General features: G+C 34.0%; 1 protein-coding gene across 2 annotated transcripts; it reads right to left on the bottom strand.

The window, feature by feature from the left end:
• On the bottom strand, positions 4,848 to 7,923 carry LOC109824077 (probable mediator of RNA polymerase II transcription subunit 26c). Of its 2 annotated transcripts, XM_020390600.1 has the most exons (10): positions 7,868 to 7,923; positions 7,075 to 7,563; positions 6,916 to 6,984; positions 6,750 to 6,832; positions 6,587 to 6,654; positions 6,434 to 6,489; positions 6,298 to 6,331; positions 6,092 to 6,207; positions 5,602 to 5,692; positions 4,848 to 5,515 (listed from the first exon to the last, which is right to left on the bottom strand). In XM_020390600.1, exons 2-10 carry the CDS (start codon positions 7,519 to 7,521, stop codon positions 5,403 to 5,405), a joined length of 1,077 nt encoding a protein of 358 aa, XP_020246189.1. In that variant the 5' UTR covers positions 7,522 to 7,563; positions 7,868 to 7,923; the 3' UTR covers positions 4,848 to 5,402. The 2 variants fall into 2 exon arrangements, with proteins under 2 accessions (XP_020246189.1, XP_020246188.1); XM_020390599.1 differs by lacking the exon at positions 7,868 to 7,923 and having other exon boundaries at positions 7,075 to 7,833.

Genomic DNA, 16,488 nt, shown 5'->3' with positions numbered 1-16,488 from the left:
ACACTTCCATCTCAATCGCCCGGCGGCTAGTTATACAGAGAAGAAGGGAAACAGCATCTCTATTGCGGGGAAAGCATCCGAGGACAAAAAAAATGCTCTCAAATCTTTTCTATGGTCCAACTGTAAATAACCACAACTACCGGTCTTATATTTATATATACTACGTGGAATGCACGTGCACCTACACGCGGTCAAATATTTTAGTTATTTTACTTAAACTTTATTTATTTACTATAACATAACATGGTTATAAAAAAGATTATAATTATCATAATATATTAATTTTTTATATTTCCATGTGCAAAATCTTATTAGATTTAACATTTTATCTTCTAGAGAAATAGTGGTGTTTAAAGCCTTAAGATATAATTGATTTAAGATTAATTAGTAATTTGAATGTAAATTTCAAAATGTTAATGATGTAAGGGACCGATATGGGAGAAAAAAACTATTATTATTAATGAAGAAAATAAATTATTGAATTCATCAAAGAAAAATGATAGGTTTTATCCAACCATTAAGGATTTTGTTTAGTTATAAGAAAAATCACTTCCACCTATTGTTTATCCGACAATCGAGTATTATATATATTCAAGAACTTTTTTTCTAGAACTTTCTACGTTAGAATGTGCAAATTCAATCAAGAACGAAAACATTAAGTATGTGATCAATTCCAAAATATGATATCGTACTCTTTTTACATCTCAACAACTATTAAATTGTCTGTCAAAACGATTACTCTCTAGTTTCTAAAATTATAAAATATACTTTGAGAATGATTTATACATAATATGTACTCATATTGATTGTATTTTAGCAAAATAATTCATATTCATTCAATGTCAAACAATATCCAAAAAATTATGTTAAGGAATTAGAAGAATACAGTTTCCGTAACAATACTCATATCCGAGTTATGAGCTTCATAAACTTATAAGAAATGGAGTAATATAAAATGACAACTTAATTTACTTTATCCAATAATTTATTATAAATCATGAAAGACAAGGGGAATTAAAAGGATCACATACCCATCCCAAATAAATATTAAGTTTCTTTTAGAGATTTTTATAGCAAAAGATTTTCACAAAAAGAATTTATGAGTTGACTTGAATGATAAATTTAAGGACAAATAACCCAAATCAATTCATTGAGTGACGGTCTTGCTATAGACTCCGCTCTTATAAAATTGATATCATATGTTGCTTAAGCGGTGCTTTTTGTTAAAGGTTGACTTTGAAAACTCTCCCTCAACTATGTGGCACATGTCAACATCACCCCCCCCCCTAATAATAATAATAATAATAATAATAATTTGAAGCTAAGTAAATCTCCGTCTAGTTTTGACCCCCCCCCCTAATAATAATAATAATAATAATAATAATTTGAAGCTAAGTAAATCTCCGTCTAGTTTTGGATATTTTGTAGATAATTTATCTCAACGTAAAAAAATTGACTTAACCCCGGTGAAGTTTTTTTACTTAAAACTAACCTCTCAAAACTAATATCATTGAGTCTTATCTACTATGTGACAAGTACTTAACTTAGAAAGATCAAAATATCTCTCAACCATAAAAGAATTACCTTGGTTTTTGCTAGATAAAATAAAAAGAGGTGATCTAGAGGGAAAAAGAATTGTAGATTGGTTGTTGTCCTTTTATTACAGGTTGAGCGTTTGTTTTTAACTAAAATGGTTTTCTTCAAAAGGGTATTTTGTCCAAGTCACATATTGAAGTAACTATGTTAAGAGCGTCTATTGATAGAAGTATAAATGATTATAGGAATTTTTATGAGACACATTATAGTTGAAGGGTGTTTTCTAAAATAGCACCAAAATTGAGAGGGGTTATCTATGACACCTCCATAATAAGGGGTGTTATTAAATTGAATCAGTTGAGTGAGTTTTTTTAGACAATCCCCATAGTTGAGACGGTTTTTGAAAATTTAGCTCTTCTTTTAAATATGGCTTATTTATAACTTATCCCTTAAACTTATAATAATTTAATATTAGTCCCTAAAATTACGAGCAATCTCAAAAAATTTAGGGAACAACATAGAATTATTGGATACTTAAAACCAGTGAACTAATATCTAAATAATTTTCACATATTTTCTCTTATAGGCATTGTATTAAATATTAATTGATATATTGCTATATTAGCCAATATATCGGTTAAAGACTTTATCTAAATAAAATTTCATATTGTTTTCTTTTATTTGGTGAATTTTTTATATATCGACCGCTATAAAGAATATGGTTAATATATCCCTTTGAAGATATCGAAGTAATCGTGTCATTTTTAATTTGATTGTGTGCTCGGGTTTGAATAATGTTTGGGAAACAAAATTGAAACCCCCAAAACCCACAAAAGCCGTAATTCTTCTCCAAAATCTCTACATTCTCGTCTCTCTAAAATATTAAGCATATATCTCAATGCAAATTGTTATGTATAAAACTCATTAATATGTTAGATTACATGTTACAATATTATGTTATGTATGACGCCCAGTATTATATGCATTTTCCCAATTTCTTCAATTTGATATCATGAATTTTATTTTTTTCAATACTTATCTCATGTCCACCACCTTGTAGTAGTCCTTTGAAAGCCTATTCAAAAGTTTTTTAAGCAAAGTATATAATTTTAGGAAATAATTCAAAATCTTGAGACTTATTCTAAATATGATGTTTTTTTAAGCATTGCATTTTAAACCTACCTCCCTCTTTGATACATTTGATTTGATTATTGTATGCTTAAAATTAGAAATTATATCTACTGCTCTATACTTAAAAGGGTACTATTCATGATACAGTAAATAATTGTAGTATAAATAGTAAATTTACTCTGTATGCTTAAAGGATGTCTTAAAGGTTTATTGTTCATGCTATAGTAATTTAATTTATTATTTACTGTATCATGAACAATAAACATTTGGATCCTCCTTAAAATATAGAGGAGTGCATAAGCTAAGCATCTGGTCTCATATAGTATAATAAATATTATTTATCAATGGGATTATATACTATTGTTTGTAGATAACAAAGGTTTTAATTTTTTATAGGCTTAACTGAACTTAAATAACTTATAGTTTACCAAAATTATACTTATATACCCCCACTTGTATTTTGCTACACTTAAATATTTTTCATGTTTTCTAAAATTTTATATTTGTACCTTATGTCATGTTACCTAAACATAAGAATGCTCTTTGTAATTTTCCTATATGAGTGTCATTGTATAATTTTAGGATAATTCTATATTTTCTACTCTTTCCATATATACTTTATTAATATGTAATTATCTTTTAATATATTACTATAATTACTAATAATTAATATGATGTAGAGTTTTACAATAATGTTGGAAGTTTTAGGGACCAAATTATACAAACTTGAAGTCACTTATAGTATAATTAATTAACAATGATAATTAATTTAGTTTAGCTAGTAATAGAATGTAATATCAAAAAAATAAGGGTAATATAGTCATTGTAAAGTTTGTCCACAACTCCCTCTTCTAAAGGGAGTTTGATCTTTTTCTGATATTATTGAATTAACATGGCATCACTTAGCATAGTGTTATAAAATATAACCTCAAGTTTTTTTTTTTTCAGTAAAACGGTAGGGAATAGCTGTCATGTTTCAGTGACAAGAGTTTAATGGGACAACCCAAAAATATAGCATATAAAAACCTATTAACGTTTTAGAAAATCTCTCCATAGGTGTGCAAAGATAACTACATTCAACTATTATGTTGCTCAATTCTTATTATTTTGAAATTAATTCACCAAATTATTGAAATGGCTATTACATTCCCAATTCTTAAGTTATTTTGATATTAGCTACTCTAATCAAGAGTAAAAAACAATTAGAGTGAAATTAGTCCCTCAAATTGCTAATTATATCATTGCTTTGAAGAACTAATTTTAAAATAGCTTAAGAATTGAATAACCTATTAATAATTTCAAATGCTTTGATGAACTAATTTCAAAATATGATAGATTTAAGGGACTAATATAATGCCAGTGTCCTCTAAGCTTCTTTCTGCCTTTTAGTTGTCAGCCAATTCTAATTAGATCAATCTTTTATTAATTACTTTTGAATAGAGAGGGTCTTAATTTGAAAGTTTTAACTCTGATTTAATAATTAATATTGGAAAGGATTAGGAGTAAAACTGACTAAGAATTTTTTTTTTCCAGAACTCACACTTTTTCCCTGGATAAATTCAGAACTCTCATTTTTAAATGGAGTATAATATAATTACAAGTATTTAAATAGTAAAACCCGGCTTCTAACAAGGTTCTGATCAAATAAAGACAAAGAACACACATGTGCTTGAATGATAAAGTTCAGACTTTTATTAAGACATGTGAATCACGGAATCCTCTACCCATCCCTCCCTCACATCAAAATGAATGTAACATTTCACCCATACACGTCCTTAAACATATCAAACTCTTCTCTCTCCCAATAAAAATCAAAATCTTGAAGCTAATCAGTTCTTCCAAAAGCTTGATTGCTGCGCAGCTAACATGACATACATTCAGATCGTCAGCTATGATTCGCGTTACTTGGTGGGATTTGAAAGCGAACCCCCATGACATATTACTCAAAACCTTATAAGCTAGTCATCAGCAGAAACAAACAAGCAAGCCGATGAATTTAATAGTTCTGCCTTCAATCTACTTACCATTTTTACTTATAATTCTCCCCAAAACCTCAAATTTCGCCCGCTTCTTTTCTAAGGGGGTAAATTTTTCCCTCTCAATTTGCCCTCAAAATCAACAGCAAAATCCTCCTCCGGCACCAAATCACTGGTTAGAGAGTGTAACGGAGTACGTACAAGTCAGAGATGTACGAGCTAGATTTGTATTAAAAGGAGAATAACTGACATTCCCCTCTCAAAATTAAAGTTGTGAGGAATATCTCCCGATAAAAATTACTTGCAAACTAAAGGAACTTACTTCAAAATACTCAGGGGGGCAAATAGTAATTTTGATAGTTTAAGGACCTAATCTCGAAATATGAAAGATTTTAGGGACTAGACTGAAGTTTTGGGCGGCAGGGGGCTGAAATCAACATCATCTCTACTCGCACTCCTCTTTGCTCCCCCGGCACCCCAAAGTCAAAAAGGCACGAGCCAACTTGCGAGCGCACATTCAATACAAAGAATCTCAGCTCACTGTTCCCCCCGCGGTATTTTCAAGCAGCCAGAGACACGTGGCCGTTTCCTTACACGTCCACGACTTTGCTCGAATACCCAATCAAAACTTTTATTTGTTCAATAACTTTAAAAAAGAAAGATACTTCCAAGCTCATAGTTGCCTTTTGAACAGAGAGAAAATTATGACAATTGAGGGTGGGCGGGGGCACCGGGCGGTGACCGGACTCCACGGAGTCATCACCAGTAGTGCTTTTGCTGGTGCTGCCCGCCCTTGTTTCGCGCTATGAATGTATTCTTCTGTTTTGGGATCTCGTGGATGTCCATCACTTGAATCGTCCTTTGCTTTTTTGCTTTAAAACCCAAAACAAACAATATAATTACAATCATGACTCTAGTAAGTAAATAATAAAAAATAATAATAATAGAGAATAAATACCATTTTGGGCTTCTTGGTAATTCGCCTGGAGACGCTTCCTCGCATTAGCCAGCCTGTCGTCGAGCATGCTGTCCTTCTGTTCCTTCAACTTCTGTATAATTTTATTTAAATAATTAAAACTTAAAAAAACACAAACATTTTTAGAAATTAACTTCAAATTTATTGTTTGGAAATCATGGAAAATATATCATTACAAATTAAATGTTTTGGTTCAAAGGTAACTAAATCAAGATGTACAAAATTAGAGATTATTTGTTTAATGTTCAATTGCAAGGCTATATTCGGAAACATGCTATTTTAAGCTCTGACGAAAATAAATGACAATATTTGATGTCGTTTTTTCTACAAATTTGTAAGTCACTTACCTTTTTAAACAAGGCTTACAATATTGGTAACCAAACATGAGAATAATTAAAATATAACTGCAACGTTTACTTTATGTAAGCAAGCAAATAATAATCCCAATTAAAAAAATAAAAATAAAACTTACTGCTGGACTCGCAGAGGAGGGAGTAGAGTGCATTGGCCTTGATGGAGCTTCTCTCTTGGGAACAACCTTTGGTTTGGGTTCTACTTCAAGGCTGCTCCTAGAGCTCGTTCTCCCATCTGCTTGAAATTAAAGCTCATTAATTAGCTACCTAATTACAATCAATGAAATTGTTTAACGCTCCAACGAGCTGAGAACTAATGACTCACTCTGGATATTGGGGGAGTAAGCAAACTCAGGAACCTGAAAAATTACAAGAAATTGAACGAAGATGAGTACCCCGTCGATCAAATTGACGAGAAAATTTGGGTTTTTTTGGGGGGTGAAAATTTTTAGATTGAGCACCTGATGACCATTCTGACTGCTCTTTGCTGGGATTTGCTGGGGGGATTCCCCATCAGCTGCAATGCCATTTTTGATGAAACATTAGAGATAGTTACATCAAAAATATCGTTTTATATTTTGTTTTTGGGATTTATCTCTGAGTGCGTAACCTACTGATAATTGCAGGCGACGCATTATCAGAATTTGCTTTCACCCATTCATCGACAATCTCTTTCCATTTCCTAAGTAACAAGAACAATTACAAAGCAATGAGATATCGAAAAATTGCCCAAATAATCCAAAATAAAATGAATTTTGAGCTTTTATGAACAATCACCTAACGAGTTGCTTCACCAATCTTCGAACTTCATTCGATGAATGCTTGCGGAGGCCATTGACATGGCGTCCTATATCAGTTTCCTGTAATTAACAATTTACAATCAGATTACTTTTGAAAAAACAAAATTTGGATAGAACTGAATCAATTTTTCATGTGATTTCACCTTTAAAGCTTTGAACGTTATGTCCATATCAGCGAGACTTTGCAGTAGACCAGCAACAGAATCATCAGACTACTTTCAACAAAAAATAGAAAGAAAAAAATTTAATCGAATTTTTTTTTCAGAAAATAAGATATGAATCGATAATCAACAAGCCCTAACCTGATCAGGATCTTCAAGCTCCTCTTTAATCGCTAGAATCTTCCTCTTCTCTCGATCGATCGGGTCCTCGTAACATCGCCGATCATCGTCATCCTCGATATCGACGTCCTCGTCCTCCTCATCTCCAACCCCCTCCTCCCTCTGATTCGACTGCGGCGTCAACGGCGACGATCCGAAAACTTTCTCGATCGGAGAGCTGCTCCCTTTCTCCTCCCTCGCTCTCGACCTCAGCTTCTCCGCTTCGAACGCCTCGATCTCAACGCGCTCGTCGCTGATCCGGCAAAGATCCTGCGGCGGCGGAGCGTAGAGCTTCTCGACGAAGCGATCTCTCCGCAGCCGGAGCTCCGGTCCGTGATCGGAGGCGGCGACGGAGATCGCTGTCTCGATCAGCGTCCACAGGTCAACGCCGGTTGTTCTCAGGATCGACCGAAGATCGTCTCGATCCATCGATCCGATGCCTCGATCAGTAATTTCTCAACCTTTTCAGATCTGAACTCGACGACGAAAATCTCCAATTTCAGCCGTCGTATAATCCAAAAATAGCAAATCTCAAACGAAAACGGGAAATCTTTTTTCGTTCCTTTTTCTTTTCTTTTCTTTTCTTTTCTTCTTCCCCCGGAGAAGAGGAATAAAGTTGAGATTGGGGGAGGAGATGAAGATGGAGAGGGAAATATAGATTTTTAATAATAATTTTGTGAATTGTTAAAGTTACCTCTGATTTATGTATACGGGGGTTAATTGTTATTTTATTTTGGGGTTTTGGGTTTATAAATAATTTTTTGAGGAGGCTGACCTTTTTATTTGCTGACGGCTTCGTTATCGAAAGAGGATAGAAGAGGATGCTGCTGCTGCAGGATGCTGCTGCCGTTGGATCTCTCTCTCTCTCTCTCTGGGAAAACGTAGCGGCAGAGAGAAGGGAAACAAGAGGGGGCAAATCGAGGAGGGAGATTTAGCGGTCTCTTCGGATTGGGCGCTCAGCGAAATTTTGCCAAATTTCGGTGGATTCTTACAATAAAGTCCAGTTGTTATTTCTGTTTTGCATGTTTTGGTGGTGTGAAGAATGTTTCCTGTGGATACTGCCCTTTTTGTGTGTTGACGTTAAAAAACAGCTAATGGGTATCCTGGATTTAGTAAATACAATGAGCTTTTTGTGTTTTTGTATACACGGATACTTTTCCTCTTGTTTAAAAAGTTGTTCTTTTATGTTGATTTTAGAATGTTTATGAAACCTAATGTATGTAATAAACTATCTTGCGGTATACATGAACTGTTTAATTTCTTCATTGATTGTTGAAAATAATTAAAACTGATAAGATAACAAATCATCTGTCTATGCATGAGTTATTTTTTTGTACACACAAATTATGCATTTGAATTTGACATCACCTAATGTTGATGTTAAGTGACCACACAGTCAATTATGTCTGTGGTTAGATGGGGTTAATGATTGATGATGTGCCGCTTCCTTCCACGAATATCCAGTTCTGGGTTGAGTGGCTGAAACCTGCACATATAGAAACTCGTGAGAGGACGGGGACTGGTTCCTCTATAGTTCCTCCGACGATCAAGTCAGCTGGTGAGCTTGAGTGGGGAAAAAAGAACTGCGTGAGTTCTGTAGTGTAGTGAAATTGCTTAGAATTACCTCATTTTGATACCTGGAATAGTACGTCTATTTATACCGATGGTATAAGGGTAGAACCGTCATTATGGATGAGCACAGAATGGTGGTGAATAAGTATGGGCTGACGGCTGAGTCAGCTCCTGCTTTACTGTTGTCGACTGACGACTGGAGGAGAGATCACCTCAGCATTAAATTTGAAGCGATCAGGGACATGGCGGTGCCGACGTGGTCCGATGAGTCATGCAGATTATCGGGGCTAGAGGTATGATGGCGCACGCCAAGCATTAATTATGACATCGACGTTGTGTCTGAGGGGAAAGACTCGAGACTGAAGTCGTCCTCTAGCTTCGCTGAGGAGTAACGTCTTTTGAGTCGTCCTTATGAGGATCCGAATACTTGGCCGAGTGGACTCATTGCGAGTGTTTTCGACAAGAGGATCGATAAGTACCGCCCTTCGAGTCGACACAAGAAGATGTCGACTTAGGGAGTCGGCTAAGTCGAGATCCTTCCTGGTCTTTGTCGCTACTTTGATTGGAACATTTGCAAGTAGAAGTGTGTTGGGGATTCGTAACAATCAATCGAACCCGTACCCTTTCGGATGTTGTGCTAAGAGTTTAACAAGTAGGAAAATCACCGCAAATAAAAGAAAAAATTGTAAAAAAAGATAAACAAGAAGGAACACATCAGAATTAACGAGGTTCGACAAACGTGCCTACGTCCTCGGACTCCACACCACACAATTCTTTGATTAATTGAAGACTATTACAATGCCTACAAATAGGTTTTTATCTCTCTGAGATCTCTTTGAAATAATCCTCTCAAAACCCTCTTTTTCTATGTTCTCTTAACCCTAAAAATGTATTAGGATATATAAATATATAAACCCAACCCAAAACAGAATCCTGAATCAATTAGGAAACTGGAAAAACATATTTCGGTCGACCGGACCATGTGAGTCGGTCGATCGGCCAGAACATCATCTTTACAGGATCTGCTTGTGCACCTTTTCGATCGACCGGTGACCTAGCGTTGGTTGACCGGTTGACCACTCTCAGTCGACCGTCATAAAATTTTGGTGCACCGGCCAAAGCGAGTTTCCTGGGCTGTTTTCATGCAGTCGATTCGATCAACCGGCACACGTCCGTCGGTCGACCGATAGGGGCTTTTCTGTTTCTTTGATGATTTCTTGTTCAGGTTTCGATCTTCACACTTCTAAAACCAACAAAGTGCACCTGTCCATTGTTAGCAAAGGGTTGCACTTTGATGAGTGAAACACCATAACACCTAATATGAATCTCAAGTTATTTAGAGTGGTAAATTGCTCGTCACATATAAGATGTGGAAAAATATCAATACAATGTCTTTATGTCGGAAGGTTAATATGCGGATTAAGCGGGAATTAATGAGAGATTATGGGTACTTAATCTTCTTTGATGGCTGATCATGTTGGGAAAGGTAGATCCTTGCATAAGCAACAAAACTTAAGGGCCCTTGATGAGATTTCCTCGAGCTTGCCCTTCGACGCTCAAGCTAGTTATGGTTGGAATTAGTATGAAGAAAAGTGTAATACTAAGTTGAGGGTTCAAAAGAATTTTGACTTGAGAATGATGAGAGTAGCTTATGTTTATAAGAGAGATTGACAATAAATTGGTAATCTTGCTTAATCAGCGGAAGTGACAATTAGTTGAAGTGATATTTAGTTTACATTTTACATATGTTAATGGCCAGCTGAGCGAGATGACCATAGTCACTCACATTGCATTTAACGCAGCAGCGATAGGGTGATAATGTGTGGGCGTCATCTAAGGAGTCATTATTACATCCCATCCGCATTAAATATCATGGCAAATGGAATGGTGGGATTTGTACAACACCTGAAAAGTCGTCATCATGCCTAGTCATTTACTAAATGTGGGTGATGCTGACGAGACAGTCGGGCATCCATTAGCCTCCGGACGACTATCTTTTGGTAGAGCCCGACTTGAAGAATGCCTTCCGACTCGGATTAGAACTATTGAAGAAGTCGGCTAGTCAATTTAGTCCACAACTACACTCGGATTGTGTTTTCAAGCATATGCTCGGACTGCTTTTTCAAACACATGACTTGATCCGACTGACCGACTCCTAGCACTTCTCAAGGGTCTATTAAACTTGTGATTTTTAGGGTATAACACAGTGATCTTGCATACAACTTATGCAACAACAGTTTTGAATCTGATAGCGATTGCATATTTCTACGTTGCCCTTCAAATTTAGCCATTTGTGATCTTAGTCTAATTGATTGCTGCAGTCCACTTTTATTATCCATTGTCAAATTTGAGACTCTTAACCTCAAGCTCTTTCTTTATTCTTCAATTAGGCTGTGTCACTGAGTAAAACGATAGAGTGCTTGACAATGAACACAAATGTGCACATAGTTTCTTTTCCCCCTGTGTGTCATGGCATCATTTTGCTTTCAAATTAGACAACGGAACGGAGTCGATATGATTTTTTTGATTCAGAAATTGGCTAAATTGCACTTAAATGCGTTATAGTTTTAGCAACCTCGTGCTTAAGTGACATTTATTTTAAATTCCAGCGAATAAACACTTCAAAAAATTTATATGTTGCATACAAACACTTTAAAGTTTTAAAAGTTGTACTTTGGTGTCTTCTTATTTACTCAATGTTGCGCATTGATGACTTATTGTTTATTTGATATTAGGTATAAATACGCTTTATTTGTAGATGACCTCACTTAGACACTCTAAAAAGTTTCTAATGCTTGCACTTTAGTGCCCTCTATGGCATGATATTCTTAGATACGTAGAGAAAAGTTAATGCCTTATAGTATTTTTAATGTTGGGGCATTCATCTATAACAGTTTCATATTTAAGATATTTATTTGTTATGTTTTAAAATAAAGATCACCAATATACAAGATTGGTAAAACTATAGGCCATTTAAGTGCAATTTAGCCTTCAGAAGTTTGACTACTTAAATTTTACTTTTCTTCTTAGGTTCAATACGCTGGTTAATAAATTTCGGAAGAAAAATTCCTCAAGGACCCAAAATGTTGGACCAATAGGGAGGACAAGTGATGTGTTCCGCTCCTATTGGATAACGAGTTGGCCATCATTAATCATTAATGATGGTCAACTCATTATCTAATAGGAGTGGGACACCTAACTTGTCCCCCTATTGGTCTTATATTTTGGATCCCTGTAGCAAAGCTCATTTCGGAATGCAATTGCCCCGTTTGGCTTTTGCTTAGGTCCTAAGCCTTGTCTTTGTGATCCCATTCATGTCCCAAATCTCAAAAGTCGGATTCGTTTGGAATCTAACGGCCAGTAGCTTCATTGCGTTGAAATATTCCAGAGTTCAACGGCGAGATCTTGACGTCGTTCTCAAGCTTTAAGTTGGGCCGTCTTTTCGTGTCCCGCAGGCTGGCATTCCGTGGGCCTTGGTGGTGGGACGTTCCGGGCCTTGTCAGCTCGGGTTAACAAAAGAGCACCTTTTTTTTTTGGGGTGATTAGCCTTTGACTCGTTAGCGAAACTCTCAAATTCAACGGTTTTGGATTTGGAATCAATGGCTGACTCTGTACTTTCTCGATTGAGGTAAATCATTGTTCTCTTTCTCTCTCTTTTATTTTTTCTCCCCCACATTTTTTTTGTTCCTTATGTATTTTTTCAGCTATTTTAGGATTGCATGTTAAAATAGCAAAAACTGCGGTGTAGTCGTAGATTATTCACATGCTAGTACAGCATTCTGGTTTACAATCAACATATGAAAGCAATTATGTGATTTACAAATTTCATTGCCCTATGAAACGGCTAAGAACATTCTTGTAAACAACCTATTTTTTGTAGGATCTGAATTTTAAATAGATAACGGTTTATAGCAAAATACGCGAAATTTAATTATAATGTTTGTTAAATTCGAAATGTCAAAAATTGGATCTCAGCATTGCCGATCAACTTGACTAAGACGCATAAAAACACGTGCAATAAAACTATAAAAAACATGCTAAAAACAATTTAGCCGTTGAGAATTCCAAACACCTTGCGTACCGTCAACAAAGATTTCATCTATGCGACGTCTGGCGTTCGTAGCCGTGCAAATGACATGTTAATCATAACGAAGCAAAACTTTGCTTATTAGCATGGACCAACTTTAACCAAAACCAAAAAATATCAGCTCGAATTTCCAATTTGGTTACGGTCTGCATCATGATAATTTTGCTGGAGACCGGTTTGTTGACAATTTGGAGTACAGCATCTCCACTCCCTAAAAAGCTAAGCATTTTTTGGCTAAACCCGTGGGGCTGGAAGCAAAAGGCTGGGAATTCATGGGCCACCAAAAGTAAAAAGGTTAGGCTTCGGTCTAATATTGTTCTACTTTCTTACTTGCTATCCTAAAAAAAAATCCCGTTTATAGATACTTTGTTACTGTCAAATGTCCTTTTTAATGCTGTATGAAACCATGTGCGAAAAGATGTGTCATGAATAAAAAAATATTTGGATAGAAATAGGCTAAAGGTGACATAAAAGAACAAAAAAGGGAAAAAAAAAATCTTTGCGAACTTAGACATTTCTATTTCTACTAGTTATTGTGCACTTGCAATCAGGACCGGTCCTGAGCATTCGGGGGCCCTAGGCAAAAACTTGAACAAAAATCCTAAAGGGGCCCTCCTATATTCAAGATTTTTTTTAAATAAAGCGTTGCACACAAGTAACTTTAGGGCTGCCTACATACCAATGGATGTTATAACTAACCCTAATGATCAAACACAATGTAGTTCTCCTAAGCTACCCACCCTGGCCAAAGGCCTACAAATCACACCCTAACACTCTCATTCCAAAAACAAGATCAATGAACCAATAGAAGTATCACTTTACGAAGCCTTTTCTTGCATTTTTAGATGCAAAATCATTAACTAAACTTGTATAATCAAGCTTCTCCACTATAGTTTTCTCAATTGATAATATAGCTAAGCCATTCAATCTTTCTTGTGACATAGTTGATCGAATATAAGATTTGATCAATTTTAACTTTGAAAAGCTTCTTTCTGCAGCATTCTATTGGTTAATTTTCTGTGTGGTTCATGCTTAATTTTCTGTTACTTAAATGATAGTTATCGTTTGGTACTATAGAAACTGATGCTTAGATGTCAAGGTCCAGCATTCTGGTCCCCGTCCAGATCAAAATATATCAACATATTGTATTCAAAAAGCCCAATAGTATTCCAAACAATAACTATCATTTAAGTAACAGAAAATTAAGCATGAAAGAGGCCCAGACCGAACCATTAATGCCCGTAGTGGAGGCCTATTACTTTTCCGACGGGGCCCAACGGAATGCTGGACCTTGACATCTAAGCATCAGTTCCTTCCCTCTCATGATTGTTGGGAATATACCAGCTCATTTCACTTGGCACCCTGACATTGGGGCCCTTGTTTTTTGGGGGCCCTAGGCGAGTGCCTGTCCCGCCTACCCCATAGGCCGGGTTTTTGTTTATTTTCTTACTATAAAATAACTCAGATTCATTTAGAATTAAAATCTATAAACATGGATTATTACTTTTACCATAATTTATTTAAAAATTTAAAAAAATTATGAAATAGATTTGTGTGTAAAACTGGGATTAATATACTTTTATATACTTGCATACACAACATTCTTTTTTTTTAATTTATATATATCAAACTTCATGTAACATATTTGTTTATCGGATTAAATCATCGATGTCCAATTTGTTTATCCTTGCATTAATTCAACATATAATAAATGCTTTATATGCATGGTTTATTTGCAAATTGTGTGTTTCATTATCTATCTCATTTGAAATATCAAATGAGTAACCTTTGCTACTTGCTATTGAAATGCCTATGGTCTACTGATATATGAATTAAATGAATGAATCTCTTGCCCTATGGCCTATGGGTGATTTCTGAACACTAGGATTCATTAAATCTATTAATTTATGTTAATTGTTTTATGAATACGGAAGATATAAGAAAAAAGTAAAATTAGCTTCCTTTTTATTTTTATATAACAGTAAGCAACTTAAAAGTGGTCATTTTATCCTTTTGAAAAAAGGAGGGTTGATCAATGGTGTAGTTTGTGAGGAAAAACTCCAGCAACTTAATTTGGGTATGTGCATATATTATAAATGGAGATGGAGAATGGTGGTTTTCTTCGTTCATTTTTGAGATATCTATGGTCCTGTGGATATATATAGCTATAGTATCTCTACTCTCTTTTAGTTTTGTGGAAGAGTTTGGGTTTTAAAATAAATAAATTATCTAATCCGGTTAAAGTAGGATCATATAAGTTAAGCCTATACATAAAATTTATTTTAACAAACACCCATATGTAAGTATTACAATTGGCATTAAGATCTAAGATACGTGTGAGATTCTTTTTGATTTTTATACAAGCAATATCTATTTAAATAATAATAGTATAATTAAACATTATGATCTAAAAAAAGACCAAATATACAATATAATTAATTGTTTTAAAATAATTCAATCTAATAAGAAGAAAATAGATAAAAGTGATGTAAAATTTGTTACAATTTCATAATTCATAATTTTTAAATAATCTAATATTATCTAATAAGAAAAAAATAACAAAGATACATTCCTTCAACAAGGAGATGAAAGTGCTATAAAAAATGATTGTAAATCATGATCTAAAAAAAATCAAACAAATATATAGTTAATTGCTTTAAAATAATATAATCTAATCTAATAAGAAGAAAATACATGAAAGTGGTGTGAAAATTGTTGCGATTTCATAATTCATAATTTTTAAACAATCTAATATTATCTAATAAGAAGAAAATAACAAAGTCACATACCTCTTGAAGGAGATGAAAGTGCTATGAAAAATTATTGTAATTTCTGATCTGAAAAAAAAATCAAACATATATATATAGTTAATTGCTTTAAAATAATCTAATCTAATTTAATAAGAATAAAATACATGAAAGTGCTGTGAAAATTATTGCTATTTCATAATTCATAATATTTAAACAATCTAATTTAAACTAATAAGAAGAAACTAATAAAGACATACACATATAGAATGAGATAAAAGTGCTATGAAAATTATTGTAATTTCTTGGCTTATATATATTGGTATGCGATGTTGCATGTGAAAAAATAACATTGTAAATAGAGTTCTATTTAAATAATAATAGTATAATTAAACTTTAAAACTAATTATACTGTATTATAAACTACTTGAATTTTAGTCGTTGAGAGATCGTCACATTGTGACCTTAGATCGTAGCCGTTTGTTTTTATTTTCCTTTTTTATAATTTTGAGAACGACTTTTATCTCTATAATTTGTTCAGTAGATTTTGCAAATATCCTGTCCACACAATATACATTTGTAGGTCTGTGCTATTCTGGGTTCGACCTTTGGGACAAACATTAGGTTTTTGCATATACGTCTTTCATCTTGTATACATTTGTAAATTTGATATTCAATAATTTCATTAAGGTTTACATTTTAATTTAAACTATATCCTTTATCTTCATACTATGTATATCCAATAATAATTTATCAATTTATCAACTCACTATTGTTTAATGGAATGATATTTTTGTCTACTGAAAGATTTTTCCGAACTCGTGCTTTTAAAGAGAGTATGATATGATAATTTGTCTATAAAAATTTTTATGGATAGAAATATTTCATATTTCGCGTTAATAAATATAAGATAAGATATTGGCCTTTCTTAAAAATTTTTATAGTGTCCCCACCACAAAAAAATATAAAAAGAAGAAAAAGAAAAGGGAA

Source organism: Asparagus officinalis, chromosome 9 (genome assembly GCF_001876935.1).
Source record: "Asparagus officinalis chromosome 9, Aspof.V1, whole genome shotgun sequence".
In the NCBI taxonomy this organism is placed as follows: domain Eukaryota; kingdom Viridiplantae; phylum Streptophyta; class Magnoliopsida; order Asparagales; family Asparagaceae; genus Asparagus; species Asparagus officinalis.
The sequence above is the reverse complement of the archived record's forward strand: the minus strand, read 5'-3'. Positions and strand labels throughout refer to the sequence as shown.